Source organism: Watersipora subatra, unplaced genomic scaffold (genome assembly GCF_963576615.1).
Source record: "Watersipora subatra unplaced genomic scaffold, tzWatSuba1.1 SCAFFOLD_49_1, whole genome shotgun sequence".
NCBI classification, from domain to species: domain Eukaryota; kingdom Metazoa; phylum Bryozoa; class Gymnolaemata; order Cheilostomatida; family Watersiporidae; genus Watersipora; species Watersipora subatra.
In genome coordinates this window covers 8,815-31,089 of record NW_027045308.1, presented here as the reverse complement: position 1 = coordinate 31,089, position 22,275 = coordinate 8,815, and the positions used below count along the sequence as shown (strand labels likewise).

Sequence of the window (22,275 nt, the reverse complement as noted above, 5' to 3'; positions counted from 1 at the left end):
TTAAACCATGCTACCAAACAATTTACATTTTCATTCTAGGCAATTTGTATTTTCATTCGTAAAAAGCGGTGAAAGAGTTTGATTTTATTCATTAAAATTACAATACAAAAGTATATTGTCTTAAACCAATTAGTTTATAGAGACAGTGTTCAAACTTTAATTTCTCTTTTGGTATATGTTACTTTTATTTATAGTAACCAAGCTTGAATTAAACTCCAACCAAGAAAGTGTACATTATTTAAATCAAAGTGTCCCATAAGACACATAAATTATGCGAGCATTTTGTCAAAGTGAGTCGAAATGTATGCCTCTACAAAATGAGTTGTGTTCAAGTGTCATAGTCAACCGATTTCAAAGATTTCAGAGACTTGACAATTTACAGTGTTTGCACAATTGACTCCTCATTACATTAGTCTTTTTATATTATGGGTTTTGAAGGTAAATGGGAGAGGCCCTGGAGGAACAATTAACTCCCCTCATTAGTAGTTAGCTTATATCGTAGAAACTCTACAACACTGTATTGCAGTTATTTGATAGACATGTAAACTTTAGTATTTAAGAGGGTAACTTTTTTAACTTATATTAAAATTTTTGTATTAATTGCGTAAATGGCAGCACTATAAATTGACAGGTTGACACATTGTTAGTCATTGATAGAAAGGATTTACATGTACAAAAAGAAAAATCATTATACTCTGTGTAAAACTAGGAAGAAACTAACAATACCTGAAACTAACAATACCAACTCCCTTCAGGTTAATCAAACCTTTTTTGTTGAGGTAACTACTTCTGTATGCACTGTAGGTGCATTCTATTAGGTATAACTCATTTACAAGTATTTGAAGCCATAAATTTGTAAATCAGTTGACTTAATAATTGCATCTAAAGAATGATAGTAGTAGTAGTAAAAATGTTGTCTGCACAAATATTGAAAGCTGTTTGGTCTTTTATGGAGAAAAGTATAAAATTTGAAATCTCTTTGCAACTCTAAAATAATTATTTACTAGAAAGTCGGATTAACAAAATATAAGTGTCGATGAAAGGATCAGCTATATGACCAAGTGGTTTAGCTAAACTCATAAACATGTACTTCAATTGAAAACTTTACCTCTAGGATATAGTAAAGGTTTTCTAAATTATCTCCCCACTGCTGATTGAGTTGTTCTTCAAAAGTTAAAGAGAACTCTCTGAATTGGCGAATAAAAATTAGCATTTTGCAAGTTTTGCTAATACAATATTTCACAAAATTTGATAAACTTTAATTAAAGAAAGCTTATCGCATCACAAAGTTTACTTTAGTAATTATTTAACATAGTATCAACTTATATAATTGTATTAACAAAATTCAACAATTTTTTATATAATTGTATCAACAAAATAAGACTAAGAAGAGCTGTGCCCAGCTAAAAATAGTTTAGATTTTATCCAAGAAACATAATTGTCGGTAATTTAAGGTAATGAGAGTTGGTGATATTGTTTGTATAGTAATTGCTTGCTTCGTTAGGATAAAACTTGCTGCTAATCTGATAATCGAACCATAGAATACAATATAATTTTGTTTTCTGTTAGTGCGGTTCCATGAATATGCGATGCTCTTCTAGACCTCACTAACAAGGAATTTATTTTCTTTGAAATAAAGTGGTGAAAGAGTTTAACTTTATTGATTCCAAGTTGCTGAACAAAAATATATTGTCTTAAACCAAGTAGTTCAGTAAGCCAGTAGTTAAATATCGATTTTTCTTCATTAAATATTTTTTCTGTTTACAGTAAAAAAAATTGAAATAAACTCCAACAAAGAACATATACATTATTTGCATCAAGGTGTCCCACAAGACACCTAGCTTATGTGAGTAGCGTGTCAAAGGGAGTCAAAATAAATGCTTTCACAATGTGAGTTGTGTTGCAGTGTCACCATCAATCAGTTTTAAAGATATTGAGAAATTTGCAGTGGTGATTGGATTCAGAGTAAAAAAAGACAACGCAGTTTACAGTTTTTTGTGCAAAACACTCAACAACACATGAGAGTTTTTGAGTTTCAGGTTTTGAAGGTAGCTGAAAGAAACCCTGACAGAGTCATCAACTACCTCTTATGAGTAGTTGATTGATGTCACAGATAATCTACACCACTGTTTTGCATACATTTGATAGGCACAAAGTTTAGTGACTAAGAAGGAGAACATTTTAACTTCTGCAGAAATATTTGCTTCTGTCAGATTCTCTCTGTATTGTTCTACAGCTGGTTGAATAATAAAAAAATTGTATTTGGATAGTAATTCAGTGTCAAAAAAACATATTATTTTTAAATCGACACAGTTTAAAGAGAACAAAAAATTAAGGCTGGAACTGAGTGTTATAACAAGAATTAACTTTTTATGACACAAACAGATTTTGGACAGCTACAAAGTGTAAACGCACAAACAGAATGTTAAGGCACAAACAAAGATTTGCTGCAGTCTAAAAGAAAATGGCGAAATTCTGAAACATATATGTAACTTGATAATCAAACTCTACAATTTGCTTACAGAGTGAATTTTAGTTGCCCTTCAACTTGTTAAAAAGATCGGTTAACCTTATGTTATTTTGCAATATCTTATTTGTTGGTGGTATGGGTTTGATGTAATGACAAGTATTTTTAAAAAAAAAACTTTTGAAAACAACCGTTTTTAGATTGCCTAGCTAGAATATAAAAAAATTATAGTGTGCAGTTCTCCACCTCCTTTGTTTGGTTAAACATTGAAAATGCAATTGTTTTCCATAAAATGAGTGGAAAAAATTGTGGAAGTGTAAAAATGGTTATATTCATATTTTAATAATAAACTTTTCACACCAAAAACTCAGAAAACAACTTCCAACACAGCAAAGCTAGATAAAAAACACACAAATACAACTTTAATAATTTCTGCTAAATATCTTTGCTATTCAAAATACATTAGCTTACATTTAGTACGAATTGGTGTTGCACAGTGCAAGCATACAATATTTTCAAATTGTATACGTATCAGTCAACAAAGAATCTTACCAAATCTTGTTTTCAAACACAAATATCTTTACTACAAACTGTTTTCACATTCTGCTAAATATAAAAGCTACTGAGAGCAATATTAATTCAAATAAGTATAATAAAACAATTGTTTTTATATTTTATTTTTTACATATTACTATTTATATCAAGTGGTTATGTTTGAAAGATATTCTGCGCAAGCAGCTTGTCAGTGCGCAAAACACTTGCCTCTACCTTATTAGTTGTAAAAAGGACTAATAATACATTTGCTTTACAGATCTTTAAAAGTTTCCAGCCATGATCCTAAACCAAAAAGCTACCGAAAGCAGTATTTATTTTAATAAGAATAATAAAATCAGTGAGTAGGATACCTTCTTTATTAATAAATGAAATACATGTAGCTATATTGTAATAAGTTGTATGTTGCTCTCTATGGTGCATCGTAATACCCGTGAACTTCAACCTCGTAGATGTTGAAGACACCTGTTGTGTTTAATTGAAGGTGTACAAATCTCCCAGCAACCACTGAAACGCATTTAATCAGAGTGTAGTACTTGTTTAAAATGCCATCGTGTCGTCCACAGAAGTTTTCACCATCATCAGACGTGTAGAGTAGCTGAGACACTTCATCTGCAGTTGTTATAACTAAGTTTTTTGTTCGGTTGTACATGTAATCTAAAAAAAGTAATAACATAGCCCTCTGTTTCATATGAAAAAGAACAAACTACAGATCTGCCATTTTTAAAGCCAAAGAAAACCAACACTTTTTTTGTAAATCAAACTAAACTAGTTGTAGGCGATTACTTCTGTAGGTGTTATACAGTCATACCCAGTATATTTACAACATCTTAGGCATACTATTATACTAGATGTCACAGAATATAAAACCTGTTGCCCAACAAAATATAAGAATATGTACAATGTAGTCATAAAGAAATGTATGCACAATACAGGTAGATGATCAATTTTTTAGTAAGATGTGAAATATTGTAAAACTACATGAAAATTTTATAACTGTTGTGTATTAGAAAGTCGAGCATAGGTTTTGTCAAAAAATAACAGATGTTAGAGAATGATACTATGTGAGCAGTTTTTTTAGTTAAATTTACAAATATGTACAATGTACTGTACATCAAATTGCAATGCTTAATGCATGTATACAGTGAAACATTTCTAAATCATCTACTAATTACAGATTCAGAGTTTTTAAAATATGAAAAAACCTTAAATCCATTAAGCCTTAAAATTTAGTATCGTTTATGATCAACATATGATCGGCATCGTTGTGTATGTGGGTGTGTGAAAAGGTTTTTTGGTTAAACTACAATCATTTACCCCGATTGAGAATGTTTACAGCTTGGATACAGTAACACTTTTCTAAGTCAACTCTCCACCAGGGATTCAGATGGTTTCTTGTAGCTACCAAAGAGCTACCATCTGAATACCGCCCATCTACAGCTTTATCAGCATTGTTGTCTGGCGTAACAGCGCTTATCGACTCAGCAGGTTTACCTGTAAGTATGTGAGTACTAATTTAATATATTTCTATCAATAAAAGAAAACAAGGGCAATTCTCCCAAACTACAATATTTCAGATAAAAGTTAGAGACAATTTTTATGTCTGAGGCATACCCGTGACAGCAAAAAATTATTGGTATTTTCTTTTCTGCTTGTAGTGTATCAAAATTAAAAAAGTTGTTGAAATTCTGATAGCAAAAATTATGAAAATATATCAGCAGTTTTTGTTCTTAGTATTTTTCTAAAACAAAAAAAGTGTTTTCGCATGCCAAATAAATAAAATAAATACTCTTCCAAGCTAATTGTAAATGATTCAGATTCTAATATTTTTCGATCAACCTACAAAATTCACAGCTTTAATGCAAGTAGCTCACTGCACCAGAGTATGCACCGTAGTTCAGAATAAAAATGAACACCTACAAAGGCAAGTAGGCAAGGCAGGTCTCACAAGATAAATACCTCGTGCAAGCAGTGTGTCAGTGCGAGGAAGAACATATGCATCCACAATATGAGTTGTGTTGATGTCTGGCCATGAACCGATTTCAGAGATGTTCAAGAACTCACAGCTGTGACTATGTTTAAAGTAGACAAAAACATGACAGTCTGGAGTGTTTGTACAAAAGACTCCACATTCTATCTTGCTTCTTGCATTAGTGGTTGCATAAGCAGCTAGCATAGACTCTGACAAGGCCATTTTGTGGTATCTTAGCATACATTGTGCCTTTGTCCCAACTGACCAACATACAGCCACTGTTACAACACCTAAAAGAAACAGACATTTATCAGATTTTTTTCAAAATTAAAAATTTTACTACATTGATAAATTAAAGAAACAATTAATCTTGAATCACAAGTAATTTTTATTATATATTTTTATTAGTTGTTTGTTTTGGAACTAAAAACTAAGCTTTGATCATTAAAGGTTTTAAATTTCAATTTGAGTATTATTTTTAAGTTTTTTACCGCTCATTTTAAAATAGTACGAACTAACTTACTCATAATGTTTAGTACAGACTAAAAACTAACAACCATGTTTAGGTGATAAAAGTGAGAGAAAAATGTAGAACATCCTTTACATAGTTTATGGAAAGTTTATTAAATTAAAACTTACACTTTTGGGTCAAAAAGATTTTGCTTCACGTTTTTGTCAATCAAGCATTTCATTTATTCCGTGTTAAAAATGAACTTTCACAAAACTTTCAGATTTTATCCAAAATATTGACATTTGTTATCCATTGAGATTGTTTTTTATGCCCAAGGTTATCTGACTGCCAAAATGTTCCATGATTAAAATCAATTAAACTTCAACGCGGTCAGCATGCTGAGAAGAAAAAACTTCTGTAGAAATGAAGTCAATATTTGCTACACGGCCTTTCTTTCTCATTGTTGATGCTACTTATAACATTCAAATGTGGCATCTTTACATATATCCATTATGTCAATCAGTTTTGCAAATATAAATGTAATAATCAAGCTTTTGCATGAATTTGATTATTTTAGATTACAGTGCAAAGTTTTAAATAATCAAGTTTTGTCAATTATTAAAATGATTTTTACTTTGAAACATTTATTGAATCATTTATCAAATTTTTTTAATGATTATAATCTTGAAACATTAAAATCATTATTATTTTAAAATACAGACAATCTAAAGTTTAATCTTCATATTTTTTCAACAAATTAGACTTATTCATTTACTATTCCGAACAACATCTACATCAAGCAGTTACAATGTTTTAGAATAATACTTGAATATTTTGTTAACACAAACTAATACAATTTAAGATAATGTGATACTTGTTATGTTGGATATCTCACTTGCTTTTGGTTACTAGCTCAGTAATAAATACACATATATTCTTACATAGAATGAGAGTAACTCCACGTTCCATCTTCTGTTTCTTTTACTTCTGGTGATGAGCAAAACAAAAAATCGACCTAATCAGTAAAATGCAAGATTGCAGAGAGAGAATGATATGCCTATGAATGTGCTGATATTGCCGACTGGTATAATGTATACATTTAATTTTCAGTTAATTTATTCATACAATATTGATTACCTGGTTAATGCAGCAGTTTTTTAATTTAACCAGATTGGATTAGCTGAGACATAGTCATTTGTCATAGTCATAGAAATTGCTTTCTTTTGTTGTTTCTAGGTTGCTTGAAAATTGAAAAATTGTATTTTTATTTGTTTGAGAAAATTGTTTCTGCTACTAATTGGTACAAATTTGTAATTGCCTACAGAGCTAGAAATAAAATATTGTGATTGCAGCTCTAACACTTCACTTTTTCACTAATTAGTGAGGAATTATTGGCATTCAGCCATTAAAATTAAATTTGCTTGAGAACTATAACTTCAGTAACTATAACTTCTAGTAGTCTATTTAGCCTGTGATTCTTTATTCCTGAACGTGTTAGAGTATGAATAGATAACAGTGTTTATAAGTTAATAAAATTATATTTGAAGTTGCCTGAAAAATATTGTTTCTGCAGCTGATTGGTAGAAATATTTATTTACCTACAGGGCTAGAAACAAAGTATTGTATTAGCCGATCTAGCACTTCACTTTTCCCTAATAAGTGGGGATTATGTCATTCAGCTATTAAAGTTTAAAAGGGTTAAAATTTGAAAAACAAAGAAAGTGTTGATGACCTGGTTGATATCTTTGTCTACCTCATAAGTATCTACCGAGTTGTATACATAGTATTAAGTATTCCATTTAGTAGGTACACTTTTACATCATTAGGTTCAAAATATATGATTTACACAGCATATTTTACACATAATTAGTCAATCATCGTTTTATAACAGGCAGTTAGCTGAAAATTTCGTTTTGCAAGACAACAATTTCCTTTTGTAAACCAGTTTATCCATATCACATTTTGCTGGTCAGTCATTGGTTACTGATTTTATATATTTTAGAACACAAAGGAGACAGGGTGTATAATACCAACAGTGTAGTCTGGGAATAATCTTATAAATAATAGAAGCTGCATATACATTCAGAGCTTTGATTTTTCGTTCAGTCTCCTCATCTAGTCATCTCATTTTTTCAGCTTCCAACAACTTTCAAGGTTGTCTTTGATAGTGATACACAACCTGATTCTTTTAGCAGCTTTCTGGTCGCTCAGTGGTTATTGAGTTTTGCATTTGGTACACTAACAAAAAAATAGTATAATACCAACAGTATCCACTCGGGGGTTATAGTATAAATAATTCATACTACCTGAAAATTATAAGGCTGCTTTCTTTGTTCTGATTTGTTATCTATTCATAGCTTCAAGGTCAAAGCCAACAAGTATACATACTACGTATTAGCTCATATACATATATTATATATCAAGCACAACCACGAGACTCTTTTTCAAACAACTTGTCTGTAGGTGCATCTCTAATATACTAGTACTAAAGTAAATTTTCTAAATAAGTTGTTGATATTTGTTCAAGTTTTCAGTGATGATTTTGACAAAAGATCTGCAAGTTTTTTATAACAAGCTGTAAGTAGTTATATTTGTTATTTAGCTAGTAACACGCAAGATTGCATAAAGAGAATGACATCCTAATAAATGTGGTTATATTGACTACTGATATAATTTATACATTTCACTTTCAGTTAATTTATTCAAATCATATTGATTACATGGTTAATGCAGCAGATTTTTTAATTTAACCGGATCGGATTGGCTAAGACGTCGTCATTTGTTATAGTCATTGAAATTGCTTTCTCTTGTTCTTTCAAATATATTTATAAATTAATAAAATTATATTTCTAGTTGCCTGAAAAATTTGTTTTCGCTACTGATTGGTACACATCTTTATTTGCCTACAGGTCTAGAAACCAAATATTGTGATAGCTGTTCCAGCATTTCACTTTCCGTAATTAGTGAGAAATAATGTCATACAACCATAAAAATGGAATTGACTTGATATTTGGAAAATCAAGAATATATTGATGACCTGGTTGACATCGCGTTTACCTAAAAAGTACTTGCCAAGTGATGTACATAGTAGTGAATATATCAATTGGTAAATAGATTTTGATACAATCAATGGAAAAGTGGTTCATTCTAGAATTAACCCAAGAGGTTATGCGCTTGTGGAGGAAGTATTTAAATAGTCTCCTCAATGTAGACGATGTGGCAGCATGAATGGGTAGCATGTTGTGGACACTCATACTCCACAGTGTGTGTGAAACCCTTGGTGAAGAACACGATTAATAATTTTACAATAGGATTTAATTATTTTATGCTACCTTGAATTAGTTTAATTGGTAAGCCTATGAAATATTTGTCACCTTAAAATGTTTTTAGGGATATACTCTAAAAATATGCTAATATAATAGGTTTTATAAACTCAATATTGGTCTGTAAACTAATTAGTAGCAATTGTACATTTAGTCAACAGCAGAATTAAATTTTTTAGATAAATAAATATAGAATGTACAAATAGGTATTCCCAATATAGGTAAATAATAAAACTTTAGTGAATGTGTTAGGGATTAACATAGCTTTTCAAAGTGTAAGCATTTGCCTTCTCACACACATAATTTGGTAATGCTGCGAGTTCAATTCTAGACTTGCTTACATATTTTCAGAGATAAACAACACCTATTCTAAACCCCTACTATATGGTGACCTGAGCCGGGTGCTATCTTTATTATTTGGAAATAAACGAGTTGTCTTACTACTGCAGTAGGAGTGGATAACTTTAAAGGTTTATACTACTTTGCACCAATATTTTTAACCATGAAAGAAGTTATGAGTTGCAAAATTTATGAAAAAATTGATTTGCCAGTTTTTTTAAACTTATGTTCAAGACTACCATAGCTAGGGTACTACTGCTCTGTAGCACTTTTAAGTCTTCCTTTATTATAAATTTGAAAGTGTTTTAATTCTTATACCTTTAATATAATAGTAGGTGCCTGTTTTGATAATCACCTTCAGTCATATTCTGAAATATCTTTTTTGCTTATTTAACCAACACTGCTATTTACGTTGGGTCATGATGGAACATCATAACGCAATGCTTTGCATACATCATTGCTACTGACTATGAGCAAGTATAACATATCTGAAGCTAATCCACCAAAACTCCAACTGAAGGAAGTTGCATGAGGTTGGTTATGCAATAACTTTGAAATCTAATAAGTGTGCAGCCAATTGTTGACTTGATAGTTGTTGACTTTTGAATTGCAGTTTTTTTGGTATGTTTAATTTGTAACTATTATAGACTATTAGTGCAGCTTTTAGTAAAGTTATTCGCACAAATATATTCATGTTGAAAGTTCAACTTCATTTATATGCATCTACTAGTAAATGAAACTTATTGGCGCCTAATAAATCTTCTTGTCGAAAAGAATTTGGCTAAAATCAAAGAAAGTGATAAATTACATGACTACCCTGGGTTTCATACTAACAAACAACTTTTGTAAACATATTTTTTGTTGGGAATTTATTTTATTTTTTCATCTCGGTTACACATACATGTATTTTTTATAAGCTGAAAAGTAGCTAGTTTCTATTTTGCAAAAGTTTTAAGTCATATGTCTGCCAACAAAATCTGTTGCATATACTTTTAAAATTTCTACAATTAATAAACTCGACAATCTTTTTCCCTAAAACCCCTTATTTTTAATAGAACTTTTATGATGACATCACTTCTTTACCTTAAGAAAACTGAAACAATTGCCGGTTGGAATACATTAATTGACATCTTTATATTTTTACAAGTAATAGACAGTAGAGATCATTTACAATTGTTATGAATTTTTAATTTTGCTGTGTATATATATACATATATCTTTAGTTTTTTATACGGGAAGTTTTATATATGCTTAGTATAAAAAATTTTCTAGTTTCTTTTAAAGTGTTGTAAACCTTGTAAGTTTTTACTTGGCTTTTCATGTTTGGATCGAGTTTTATTTACCTTTTACCAAGACTTTCTTAGAATAATTGCAAATCAGTCTAAATAAAGACATCACTTTATGCTAACCTTATTGAATTTTTTATAACCTGAACTCTGCTGAAGCGTTCAATGGAACACAAAAAATACAAAAATAGTTGTTAAGGCTAGTTGTTTATATTCAAAACTGCCATTCATTTTTGGTTAGAGTTATTTTGTCAGATTCTGTGTATTTTTATTGGAAAGTCTCTAGAAAGTAAATAATTACTTAAGCCAGGAAATGTATTTCTTTAAATTAGAACACTACAAGTTGACACTTGAGAACTATTCTAATAGTATTTCCATGTGAAAGTGAGTGAATTTCACATTAAAGCATTTCATGAGTACTTTTACTAAACGCATTTATTAAAACATCAGTACTTTAAAAACTTTTATCATGCTGGATAAAAATCTAGAACACTTTCTCTGGCAGATGAGCAGTTGTAGAATTTTTTAACCTCATAGAATGACAACAATTCAAGCAGTTGATGGCTATTCTTACATTGATTTTTATAGTGTAATTGTTAGCAACCAACATAGCAACTGATTTAATAATCAAACTACTTTTACCAAATGCGCTGTAAATACTATTTACTAAATCTCTCTAGAAATTTTGATATATTGTTCAACCACTAGCTTAGAGGTTTGTAAGACAGTCTTTTCTTTTATCTTGAGTCAATGCCACCGCTTTTCAGGCAGTGCTTTTTTGGCTTGTCGTGGGTTTATTGACAGCTGTTATTTTTAAAGCAGAGAGGCTTTGAAAATTTCATCTAGCAAGGAGTTGGGAGTTGTCACATATTTTACCCTGTTAATCACCACCATTATTTAAGGCAAACAAACCAACTTGTTGGTTCCATAAAACAATTGGTCAGTATAATAAAACTAATACCAGGCTGTGTGTATTAGCCAGCTCGTTTCTTTCAGTTAGCTCTTATTTATTTTTTGATCGTTTATTCATTTGTTATTTATGTAAAATATTTTACAATATCTGTCATTTGAGATATAAGACTGGAATGCCTTCTCTTGCAGTTGTTCAGTTGAAAAAGCATGTATATCCCTATGAATAGAAAAGTATCATGCTACTAATGATAACTCATATAGCATTGCTGTTGTCAACATAGCAGATAGCTCCAATAAAGTTGTTTGTATTCCATACACTGTAACTACCACATAATTATTTTATCCAGCACAAAGTTTGAATTATTGTTGTAACACTAGTTGCTGGAGATGCATTGGTAGGTAGGAGTTGTCAAGATTTGTATCAGTTTGATCACTACAATTAATTAAGGCTCATAAAACTATTTCTTGCTCATCCACTCTATTAGTTAAGCTTTTTTTGTTCAATAGCTTGACAGCAAACCTCAAACGATTGTAACTTTGCTCTTTTACCATAGTCATAAAACAACTTTTGGGTTTATATTAAAACAATTGTGCAAAACAGAAAATTATATTTCATTGATAAAAAGGTCAACATCTTTAGAGTTGCCCCGATCTCTGCTGAATTATTGATAACTACAACCATTACGATAAGAGGAAGTTATTGAGTTAAAGTTCATTTATACTTACCTATGAATTACAGACAGAGTCACACCTGACATATCTGGCTTCCATACTTACCGTACACTATTAAAGGAAGTGAAGGTAAAAGTGGAGATTTTAAATTAATTAACAGAAATAAGTTAGATCAATGATATACAGCCCCCCAAGAATATGCGATGGCTATCATATGGGCAGGGTTTAATGATCTTTCTCTGTTAGGATTGTGCTAACCTGGGTTTCGGAGCTGACACAATTCCCACGGGCGGTCGCGTTGCATTGTTAGGTTTTGGAAAACACGACTCGCTGTTATCGTTTCATTAGCTCATTCAGTCAGTAGACCCTGCGGGTTATAATAGCAAACCTTGAATTTCTACAATGTAGGGATAATACCTAACCAAAATAATAGATCCATTCAAAATAAAACATTTCTAATTACCTATTTTTACAAATTTTAAAATTGTTAAATGTCATAGTACATGCTTAATGTTGAATATAATTTACCCAAAATTACCCGAACAGCCGCCTTTTTTTCCTAGTTTTTGATTAATATTTTGCCACCCCTATTATAAAATGACAAAGTCTTTCATCGTTGTCACATTGTTTTACCTGGGCAATAAGATGAGACAGCAGGCAAAGCTGTGCAGTGTAGTTTTCATACTCAAAATTAATCTAAATATAAAACCGAATTTGGGCTATTTCACCATTGTGACTATTAATATCACTAATGCTTGTGAATGGCAACTGGCTGATCATAACGGTGAAAATATTAGGATACTATATTTATTTAGCAACAAAATGAATTCAACCGATCAATAAAATAACCATTATAGCTCATAATATTTGTAAATTTAGAAGGGGCTTTATTCAGCATATTGGTTTGTTCTGGTGCCGTGTTCAGGTTTATCCCAACAGAGCTTGATCGTTAAACCCCGCCCACATGATAGCTGTTGGCTATCCATGGGAGGCTGTATATCATTGGTTAGATTCTGGCTAACTAGCAAACACTGCTATGATGATAAAAGCTGAAAGAAATAATAATATCTATTTTCGAAAAGTTATACAAACATAATAAGTTAAAAAAACAACACAATCAAGTTTGCTTTGCCTGTTTGTGTCTTTGTAACCCTTTAACAGCCAAAGTTCTGGCAATGCATAGGGTGTGTCAGAAACCCTAATGCTCGGAATGCCGAAATACCGGCATTTTCATTACTATGTTTACAAATGTTGTTTCACGCGACATAATAAACCAATAAAATAAATTCTTTCACAGGGCATTAGACCAAAAGTTTTTGTTCCTTTTGTAACCATCTTCAAATATATTCAGCTACTTCCTCCGTTATAATAACATTATTAACTGAGAAAAATGGATACGACTCATTAGTTGGTTAGTCATGGATTATTGTGACATAAATGCATAATTGAATAATACTAGCTATAGTTTGATAGTTTATTTTGAGCTATGAAATGACAATGAACATGTGATCAATGGATGTGATGCTACTGGAAGGATTTTTAGAATTTTTCAAAGTCAGACAAATTTGGTTTGAGCCCGAATAACTGTGAAGCACCATTTTTGTTCTGTTTGATGGCATTTGCGGTGTTGCAGAATATCTTTACTAGTGTTTCACTAAATATAACTTTATTATGAGCACGTTTAGATATATTTGATAAAAGTTTATTAAATTTCAATTGTTAGACAAATTTCATAGGGTTACTGACAAACATTGAAAACAACGGCCAGGGTTCAAAGGGTTAAGTTTTGTGTTAGCAGTTGGTCTATTAGTGAAATTTATCTTACAAAATTAATCTATTCCTTATTCAGTTATGCAAAAACAAATTGCTTATTTGCTTTCTGCAAAGATCAACCACTACAATAAGCTTTTAATAGCCTCATTTAACAAAATTATTTTATAACTAGCAGAACTAGCATAAATTATGCTAATTTCATCCTTTTTAGTTTTTTAAAACGTTCATTTCACAATCATGCTTACTTTTCTATAATATATTTACTTTTCACTAGTTTTACCCTTCCAGTGTCTACCTTTCTTGTCTGTGCTTGATTTTCCATGCTTTTTTATGTTTACATTCTCTCCCGTTTAATTTTTTATGTTTACTTTCCCTTATGTTTGTAACATATGTTAATGGCATGGCATGAGATTTTCCATTCAAGCTAATTGGTTCTTCATCTATACATGTTTGAATTGAGAGTAATAAAGTAAATCTGTCTATCCATTCTTTTCCAGTCATGTACTTTTATCTCCCTCGTGCTGTCTGTTGAGGTCTTGTTACGCTGGTCTTATTGATGCTATCCAAGAAATTGACAGCTTATGTTATTTTTAAGTTTACCACTAACAAACTCGAGTGAGACACATATTGATCGCCTCCCATTTCTATTTTCTCATCATATGCATTTCCCTGCTATGTTTAGATCGCTGCAATGTTTACGTGATAAACGTGGTTAAATGGCCTAACAATTGTTTTTTCTCAATAACCCCAAGTATATATTTCATCCCTGTTTGTCTTTTTACCATATTTGCACAAAAATTTGACATCTAAGATTTCCATTTCCGGATTGTTTGAGAAAATTATTCTTCAGAAGTTTGCAACAATCATATCGAACTTTAACAATGACTATTCCTAGGAAATCAGAATATCCTAGAGTTTCTGAACCTCATCACAAAAATTCAAAACAGTTGGATTCTAAATAAATTTACTCAACCAAAAATCAGTTCTTTATAATGCTTCAGCTAAAAAATGGATGCCACATTGTCAAAAAATCTAGACATATATGTTGTCTAAATGTAAGACTAACCCTGTCTGCTATATTCTCAGAAACTAGAGCAGCTTCCATGATGCAGTCCATCTATAGCATGCTAGTACAGTATTACTAACAATTCGATATAACCTTGGCTGACATTTTAGGACCGGTTTACAAAATTTTTAGCTGATCACGAAACATTGGCATGCAGGAAGTTGGCAGTGGTGTTGTTGAATATTGTAGGTGCTTTTAACCATCCCAGTATCTGTTATAGTATGTAGGAAATTTCCAATAAGGAAAATCAATGTTTTCATGAGTTTTCTAGACTTAAATAAATGATAATAACAGTAACCATTATTTAACAAACTGTAATTAACTCTTTTTCTTTATTAAAATCTTAATCTGCCAAATTATGCACTCAAACCTTGTCAACCATAGCAAATAACACCATCTGATGCACTAAAACTTCTGGTGTCAGCCAGAGTGGTTCAAACTGCATTATTTAAAGCTTTATATTGGCACATAGGTTGAGAAAAGAGCTGTCTAAGGTACAAGCTTCACTAATGCATTTGCTTTCCTGAGTTTAACTAAAGTCCCTCTTTAAGATCGACACAGTATTACCAATCAATACACTATTGGTATTTGCAAATCTTTGTAGGGTTAAATTGGCTAAAATAGGACCGAATGGTAGGCGCCACTACTGATGGTTTTTTGACAGACCTAAGGCAGATACAATATAAAAAGATCAAACTGCGATTCATACATGCTAAAATTCATTGCCTTATGTTGTGCAAATGTTTGCTCAAACCTAACAATTTAGTTAATATTGTATATAAAACGAATTACCTTTATCAGTGCATGAGCTTTGGATCACAGTCTTTTTGTTGTACATTTAAAATGCCTTAATAATGGACATGGTTACATCAAGTACCATACATTTTGCACATGGTTTTTTTGGGCTGAAGTGTTAAACCCATTTTGAACCTTAAATCTGAGTTCCAAAAATTCATCGAAATTAAAGCAAAACAAGCTCGAACTATTACTATGACAAGACCGCCGATCTAACAAGTGCATTGATGGGAGAGCGCTGACGTACAATTCAAACAAAAAACTGCAAATTAAAGGCTTTTTTGTTCATGATTTGCGAACATTAATGAATGAGATATATTGTTTTTCTCATCAGCACGAGAAAAATACTCGCTCCCAGTCAAACTGGGAAAAAGTGAAACCATCAGCTTGTAATCTATCCATGTACACACACATTTGTGTTGGTAAATCTGCACCAGGAGTGTTCAAATCAATAACTCAATTTGAATATTTTAACAAATTGAGGTTGACATGTACTTCATTTATTAATTTTTCAATAATAATGATATATAATATTACATATATGTAATATTAATAGTAAATACTGATATACTAATAGTAAATACTGTACCAAGAAATATTTACCTACAGATTTCTTCATGAATATAAAATTTTCTGCTACTAGTATTAGATACCAAAAATCATTAACAGTTAATGTTGCAACAGTCTATTTTGTGGACCTCAGCATGCTAACAACAAAACAGCAGATCAATAATCAGGACTGACATGATCAGTATGACTCATTGACATAGTTCTAGACTTTAGAGACATACATATTCAGCACAAAGCTGACTGTTGACTTATTACTGAAGTTAGTTGATATGCATTGCCAACAGTCGACCTGTGTACTTTAGTAGCAATGAAGACTCGGAATCTAACACCATTTGCATTGCTAGATGGCAGTATGTCATGAAGTCTTATATGAGGCCATATGTTTATCACTTATAAATGATATGAACAACCACTGATATTATTTTTTGTTTAGTCTAAGCATGTTTTTTTCTTCTTTTTTCAGTGTTCCAAACATGGATAAAGTCTTGACCAATTTATCATTGAAGCATTTTGGCAGGCGTATCACCTAAAACAGCGAGCAAAATTTTATATGATAGAAAACTATCTATACATTTTGTTTCAATATGGTAATTGCAGTGACCCTTTAATAATTCAGTATAAACATGTCTCAATCAGTTGTATCTCACGCGTCCTTCTTTTTCGGCAATGATTCAACTACTATGCAGCTTAGTGATATGTCATTTGTCATTTTGCTACCCCTGTTATTAATAATTAGTGTATCAGCTGCGTTTGCTCATAACTAAAAGCAATTATTACATTCAAAAGAAATAGAAGTTGAAACAGCAAAATAAGTAATAGTATGAACTTATTTCTCATTATCAAAAGTTCTCCAAACTTTAACGGCGGATAATAAAACTATTTGTTTATCTCGTATCAGCTGATTAAAAATAATAAAATCATAAACTAAAATAATTAGTTGTTAAACTGTTCTTCACTTAGTAATATTTTGCTAAAAATAACACACAATTTTTCTATGAGCTAAAAGCTTAGTCATGGCATTGGTAAAAAGAATGGCAAGCTGATGATAGCATTTGATGGCAAGCTGTTCCTAAATGGTTTATTGTGAGAATTAAATAGTGTTACATTAGCAAGAAAAGTTAACAGTTGAAAAACCTTCTTTAATTCTAGTTATATTAATGAGTTTGTTGTGATGTCAAGGTTTGTGTGATAATACTACTGTCAATATTCTGTTCTGCTTCCTCCATTTATTTGAAACTACCTTAAACAGTCTGAAATCAGTAAATATGAACACAAATGGAAATAAATACGCCCAATAAATTAGATGATTTTCAATGTTTAGACATTGTGCTAACTTATAGAATTTTTAGCAACCTAACTGTATTAAAAATTTAAATATTTTTAAATTATATTGGTATCTGTCAACAAATTATTCTACTACATCATATTTTCATACAAAACAACCTTCGTCAAAAATCGGTATCATAGGCTGCTAAATATAACAGCAACTGAAGGCAATATTTCACCTGATAAGAATAATAAAACAATCATGCATATCAATTTGTTTTGCACCAACAATATTTCTTGCATGTATCTTAATGGTTCTCAAGACACTTGCGTCTACAACATGAGCTGTAAAAAGGGCCCACCATAAATCTGCTTCGCAGATCTTTAAAAGTTCCCTCCTATTATGATAAACAAAAGGGCTACTGAAAACAGTATTTATCTAAATAAAAACAATAAAATCGGTGACCAATATACGTTCTTTTTTAATCATGAGTAAACCTATATAGTGATAAGCTCTACAATAGTCTCTATGGTACATTTTAATACCTATGAACTTCAACTTCATAGATGTTGAAGTAGTCGGTTGTGGTTAATTGAAGCTGTACAAATCTCTCAGCAACAGCCAAAACACATTCAATTAGAGTGTAGTACTAGTATAAGGTACCGTCATGTCATCCACAAAAGTTGTCATCATCATTAGTTGGGTAGAATAGCTGAAAAAAATTTCATCTGCTGCTGTTATAACTAAGTTTTTTGTTCAGTCGTAGTTTATAGCTACCAAAAATAAAAAATATCTGCTTTATTTTAAATAAGAAAAAAAAGAGAAAACTTTCAATTGTGAAGCCAATATAAATCAACAGTTTTCATGTTTATCAGACTATTTTAATAGTTAGTAACTGGTTATGTTAGAGCCATTGGTATTATCTAAAAGGTTTACCCAATATACCATGTCATGAAAAGTAAAAGTTATTTAGCTAAGTAATTATAGGGAATGTTATTCATAAAGAAACCTAATCAATGCATATGCTCAAACTCTATATAGTAAGTTGAGAAATGTTTTCGAAAATATTATTTGTAACTAAAGTATATTTTAACCCATTGAAACCTGACTGTTGTCGTCAATGTGTGTCAGTAACCTTGAGAAATTTGTCCAACGATTCGAAGTTTTACACTTTTGTTTAATATATCTAAATTTGTTCATAATACAGTAATATTTGGTAAAACAGCAGCCAAATCGAGCAACCCACAGCAAATATCATATAACAAATAAAAAGTATTCTACCATTATTCAGGATAAAACTATAGAAATTTGGACAATTTTAACAACTCGTGAAAATATTTGCAGTAGTATCATATCCATCAAGCACATGTTAGTAATCATTTCATGACTCAAAATATACTAAAAAGTTATACATGTAGTTAGCATCATAAAACTCATCATGTGCATCACAATCATCTATAACCTAGCAACCAATGAGTCGTTTTGATCTTTTTATCATATCGTTCTAATAATTATTTTATTATAATCAAGGAATTAGATTAAAATATTTGAAAACAATAATTTCACAAATAAAAGTTAAATTTCTGATCTAACTTTGTGTGCAATTATTAATTTGATTCGTTCAAACTGTTATTTATAAACCGCTTCGGTAAACAGAGCCATGAAAGTGTCCATATTCTAGTAATTTTTGACGCACCCTACGCAATGCCGGAATAACGGTCATTAGGGTTCTAACGGTTAAAATACATTAAAAATTTTTAACTATGCCAAATTGACAAACATGTATAAATATATATCCATATTTAATAAACTTTTGTTTCAGAATGTAAAACTTTTACCAACATCTATTCTTCTTTATTTATGTACAAACTTTATTCGACTGATGTTGATAATTCTATTGAATATTATATTGAACAGTAAAAGGTGAGAACGTGTACAGAAATCAATGTACCAATGAAGGTGCTTATACTGACCACTTGTATGATTTATTCATTTTACATTTAAATTATTCATATGATTAAATAGACATTGTAGCTGCTTTTTTTCAACCTTATTTGATTAATTGAAAAATTGTTTGTTTTATGCTTCTCAAGAGTTTTTCTCTTTATTACTTCAATTTAAAACTTAAATAAATGTATTCAAATGCAATTAACTAAATCACTTGTAAATACAGATGGTCCTTGAAAAACTAAACTACAGCTCTTCCACTTGGTAAAATATAATTTTACTTTATCTTATTTTGCAATATTTTATTTCTTGGTAGTTCTCGTTTGACATAATGACAGGTATTTAAAAAAGTGCTTTGATAGCAGCTGCTTTTGGATTGCTGAACTTGGATAGAAAGTAATTATTGTGTGCTGGTCTTGTCTCCTTTGTGTGGTTAAATGTTGAAAATGCAAATATTTTCTATAAAATAACTGAAGTAGAAATGAAAAAAATTGTTAAATTTTTTAAATATATAATAAATAAATTTTTCAAATATAACTTTATTAAATCCTGCTAGGTACAATACATTAGGTTAGTACAAATGGTTGATACGCATTGGTAATGAATACAATTTTCAAAACCTACATGCAATAACAATTGCAATATTTTCAAACTGTATTGAAATCAGTCAACAAACAATAATACCACATCTTATTTTCATACACAAGTAACTTCACTACAAACTGTTTTCACATGCTGCTAAATATAAAATATACCGAGAGCATAATTAATTCAAACTAGTATAATAACATAGTTTTTATATATTCTTTTTTTTTCATATTACTATTTATTTCAAGTGGTTTTAAACGACAGATATTTTGCACAAACAACCTGTCAGTGCCCAAGACACTTGCCTCCAGAATATGAGTCGTGAAAGGAACTCATCATAAATTTGTTTCACAAATCTTTTAAAATTTCCAGCCTTGATCTCAAGCTATAAAGCTACCAAAAGCAGTATTTATTTTAGTAAAAATAATAAAATCAGTGAATAATATACCTTATTTTTATAATAAATGAAATAACTATATTGTAATAAGTTCTATGTTGCTGTCTATGGTACATTGTAATACCCATGAACTTCAACCTCGTAAAGGCTGAGGACACCGGTTGTCATTATTTGAAGCTGTACAAATCCTCCAACAGCCATTGAATCGCATTTAATCAGAGTGTAGTACTGGTTTAAGATGCCGTCATGTCATCCACAGAAGTTTTCACTATCATCAACGGTGTTGAATAGCTGATAAACTTCATCTGCAGCTGTTACAATTAAATTTTTCATTTGGTCGTATTTGTAGGCTAAAAATTAATAACATTGCACTCTGTTTTATATGAAAAACATTAAACATCAGTTCTGCTATTTTCAAAGCCAAAGAAAACCAACAGTTTTCTTTTAAACTAAACTAGTTGTAAGCAATTGCTTCTGTAGGTTCTGTAAAGCTATACCCAGTATATTTACAACATTTTAGGTATACCATTATACTAGGTGCTACGTAATATAAAACTGGTTAACTAAGAAAATATAAGAAAATTTAGTCATAAAGAAATACATGCACAATATACAGGCGATGATCAAATTTTTTGTGAAATAAGAATTGTTTTTGAGCTTCATAAGACTTTTGAAGCAGTGGTGCTTTAGAAAGTCTGGCATATGCTTTTATCAAAAAAGTGACATATGCTAGAAAATGGTTATATGTGAATAGCTTTTTAGTTAAACTTATAAACATGTACATTGTACTGTCCAGAAATGGACAATGCTGAAGGCTCAGATGCAGTAAAATTTTCTAAATCATTTGGTAATCACAAACTCAGAATTTTTAAAATATAAAAGAATTTCAAAGCAGTCAAGCCTTAGAAAGTCTGTCATGTGTATGATCAACCAATTACAACTGTTGTTGTGTATCTAGGAGTGTGAGCAAGTTTTTTGGTTAAACCAAAATCATTTACCTCGATTGAGAATATTCACAGCTTGAATGCAATGACGCCTTTCTAAGTCAACTCTCCACCAGAGATTCACATGATAACTTGTAATAAAAAACGCCTTCTCTGGATTACCATCTGAATACTGTCCATCTACTGCTTTATCAGCGGAACGATTTGATGAACCAGTGCTTATCGACTCAGCGGGTTTACCTGTAAGTATGATTGAGCAATGTTGTTATCTAATAAATTTGTATCAGCAATAGAAAATAAGGACAAACCTCTATAACTACAAAAAGTCAGATAAGAGTTAGGAAACATTACTTTGTTTAGTGCATACCAGTGACAGCAGGAGAATCATTTGTATTATCTTTGCTGCTTGTGGTATATCAAATTGAAATTCAGTAATACTCTGATAACAGGTATAATGAATATATGATAGCATTTTTTGTTCTCATTTTTTGCTAAAATAAAAAATGTTTTTGTATGTCAAATAAGTGTATAAAATAGATACTCTTCAAAGCCAATTGGTAATGAATCAAATTCTATTAACTTTTGAAAAGCTTAGAAAATTCATAGTTTTAGCTCATGTAGTTCACTGCACCAGAGTATTCACCATAGTTCAAAATGAAAATGAACTCACACAAAGGCAAGTAAATAATTTACATCAAAAGGTTTCACGAGAGAAATACCTCGTGCTAGTAGCGGATCAGTGGGAGTCAGAACATATGCCTCTACCATAGGAATTGCGTTAGTGTCTGGCCATGAAAAAACATCAGAGATGTTCAAGAACTCACAGCTGTGACTATGTTTGGAGTAAACAAAGACTTGACAGTCTTGAGTGTTTGTACAAAAGACTCCACATTCTATCTTGCTTCTTGCATTAATTGTTGCATAAGTAGCTGGCATAGGCTCAGCCAGGACCAT

At 30.9% G+C, this 22,275-nt stretch overlaps 1 protein-coding gene across 1 annotated transcript; it reads right to left on the bottom strand.

Moving 5' to 3' along the window:
* Positions 1–3,431: 3,431 nt before the first annotated feature.
* On the bottom strand, positions 3,432–22,275 carry LOC137410131 (uncharacterized). Its single transcript, XM_068095714.1, has 5 exons — positions 22,041–22,275; positions 21,376–21,561; positions 4,979–5,281; positions 4,337–4,513; positions 3,432–3,676 (listed from the first exon to the last, which is right to left on the bottom strand). Exons 1-5 carry the CDS (start codon positions 22,273–22,275, stop codon positions 3,432–3,434), a joined length of 1,146 nt encoding a protein of 381 aa, XP_067951815.1.

What these genes read in the sequence shown, in the direction of transcription:
- LOC137410131 (XM_068095714.1), bottom strand. Translation starts at nt 22,275, where the DNA reads ATGGTCCTGGCTGAGCCTATGCCAGCTACTTATGCAACAATTAATGCA. An exon ending in TGACACACTGCTTGCACGAG is followed by an intron (nt 4,514 to 4,978) that starts GTATTTATCTTG and finishes ACATACTTACAG; the next exon opens with GTAAACCTGCTGAGTCGATA. An exon ending in TGTAAACATTCTCAATCGGG is followed by an intron (nt 3,677 to 4,336) that starts GTAAATGATTGT and finishes TACTTTTTTTAG; the next exon opens with ATTACATGTACAACCGAACA.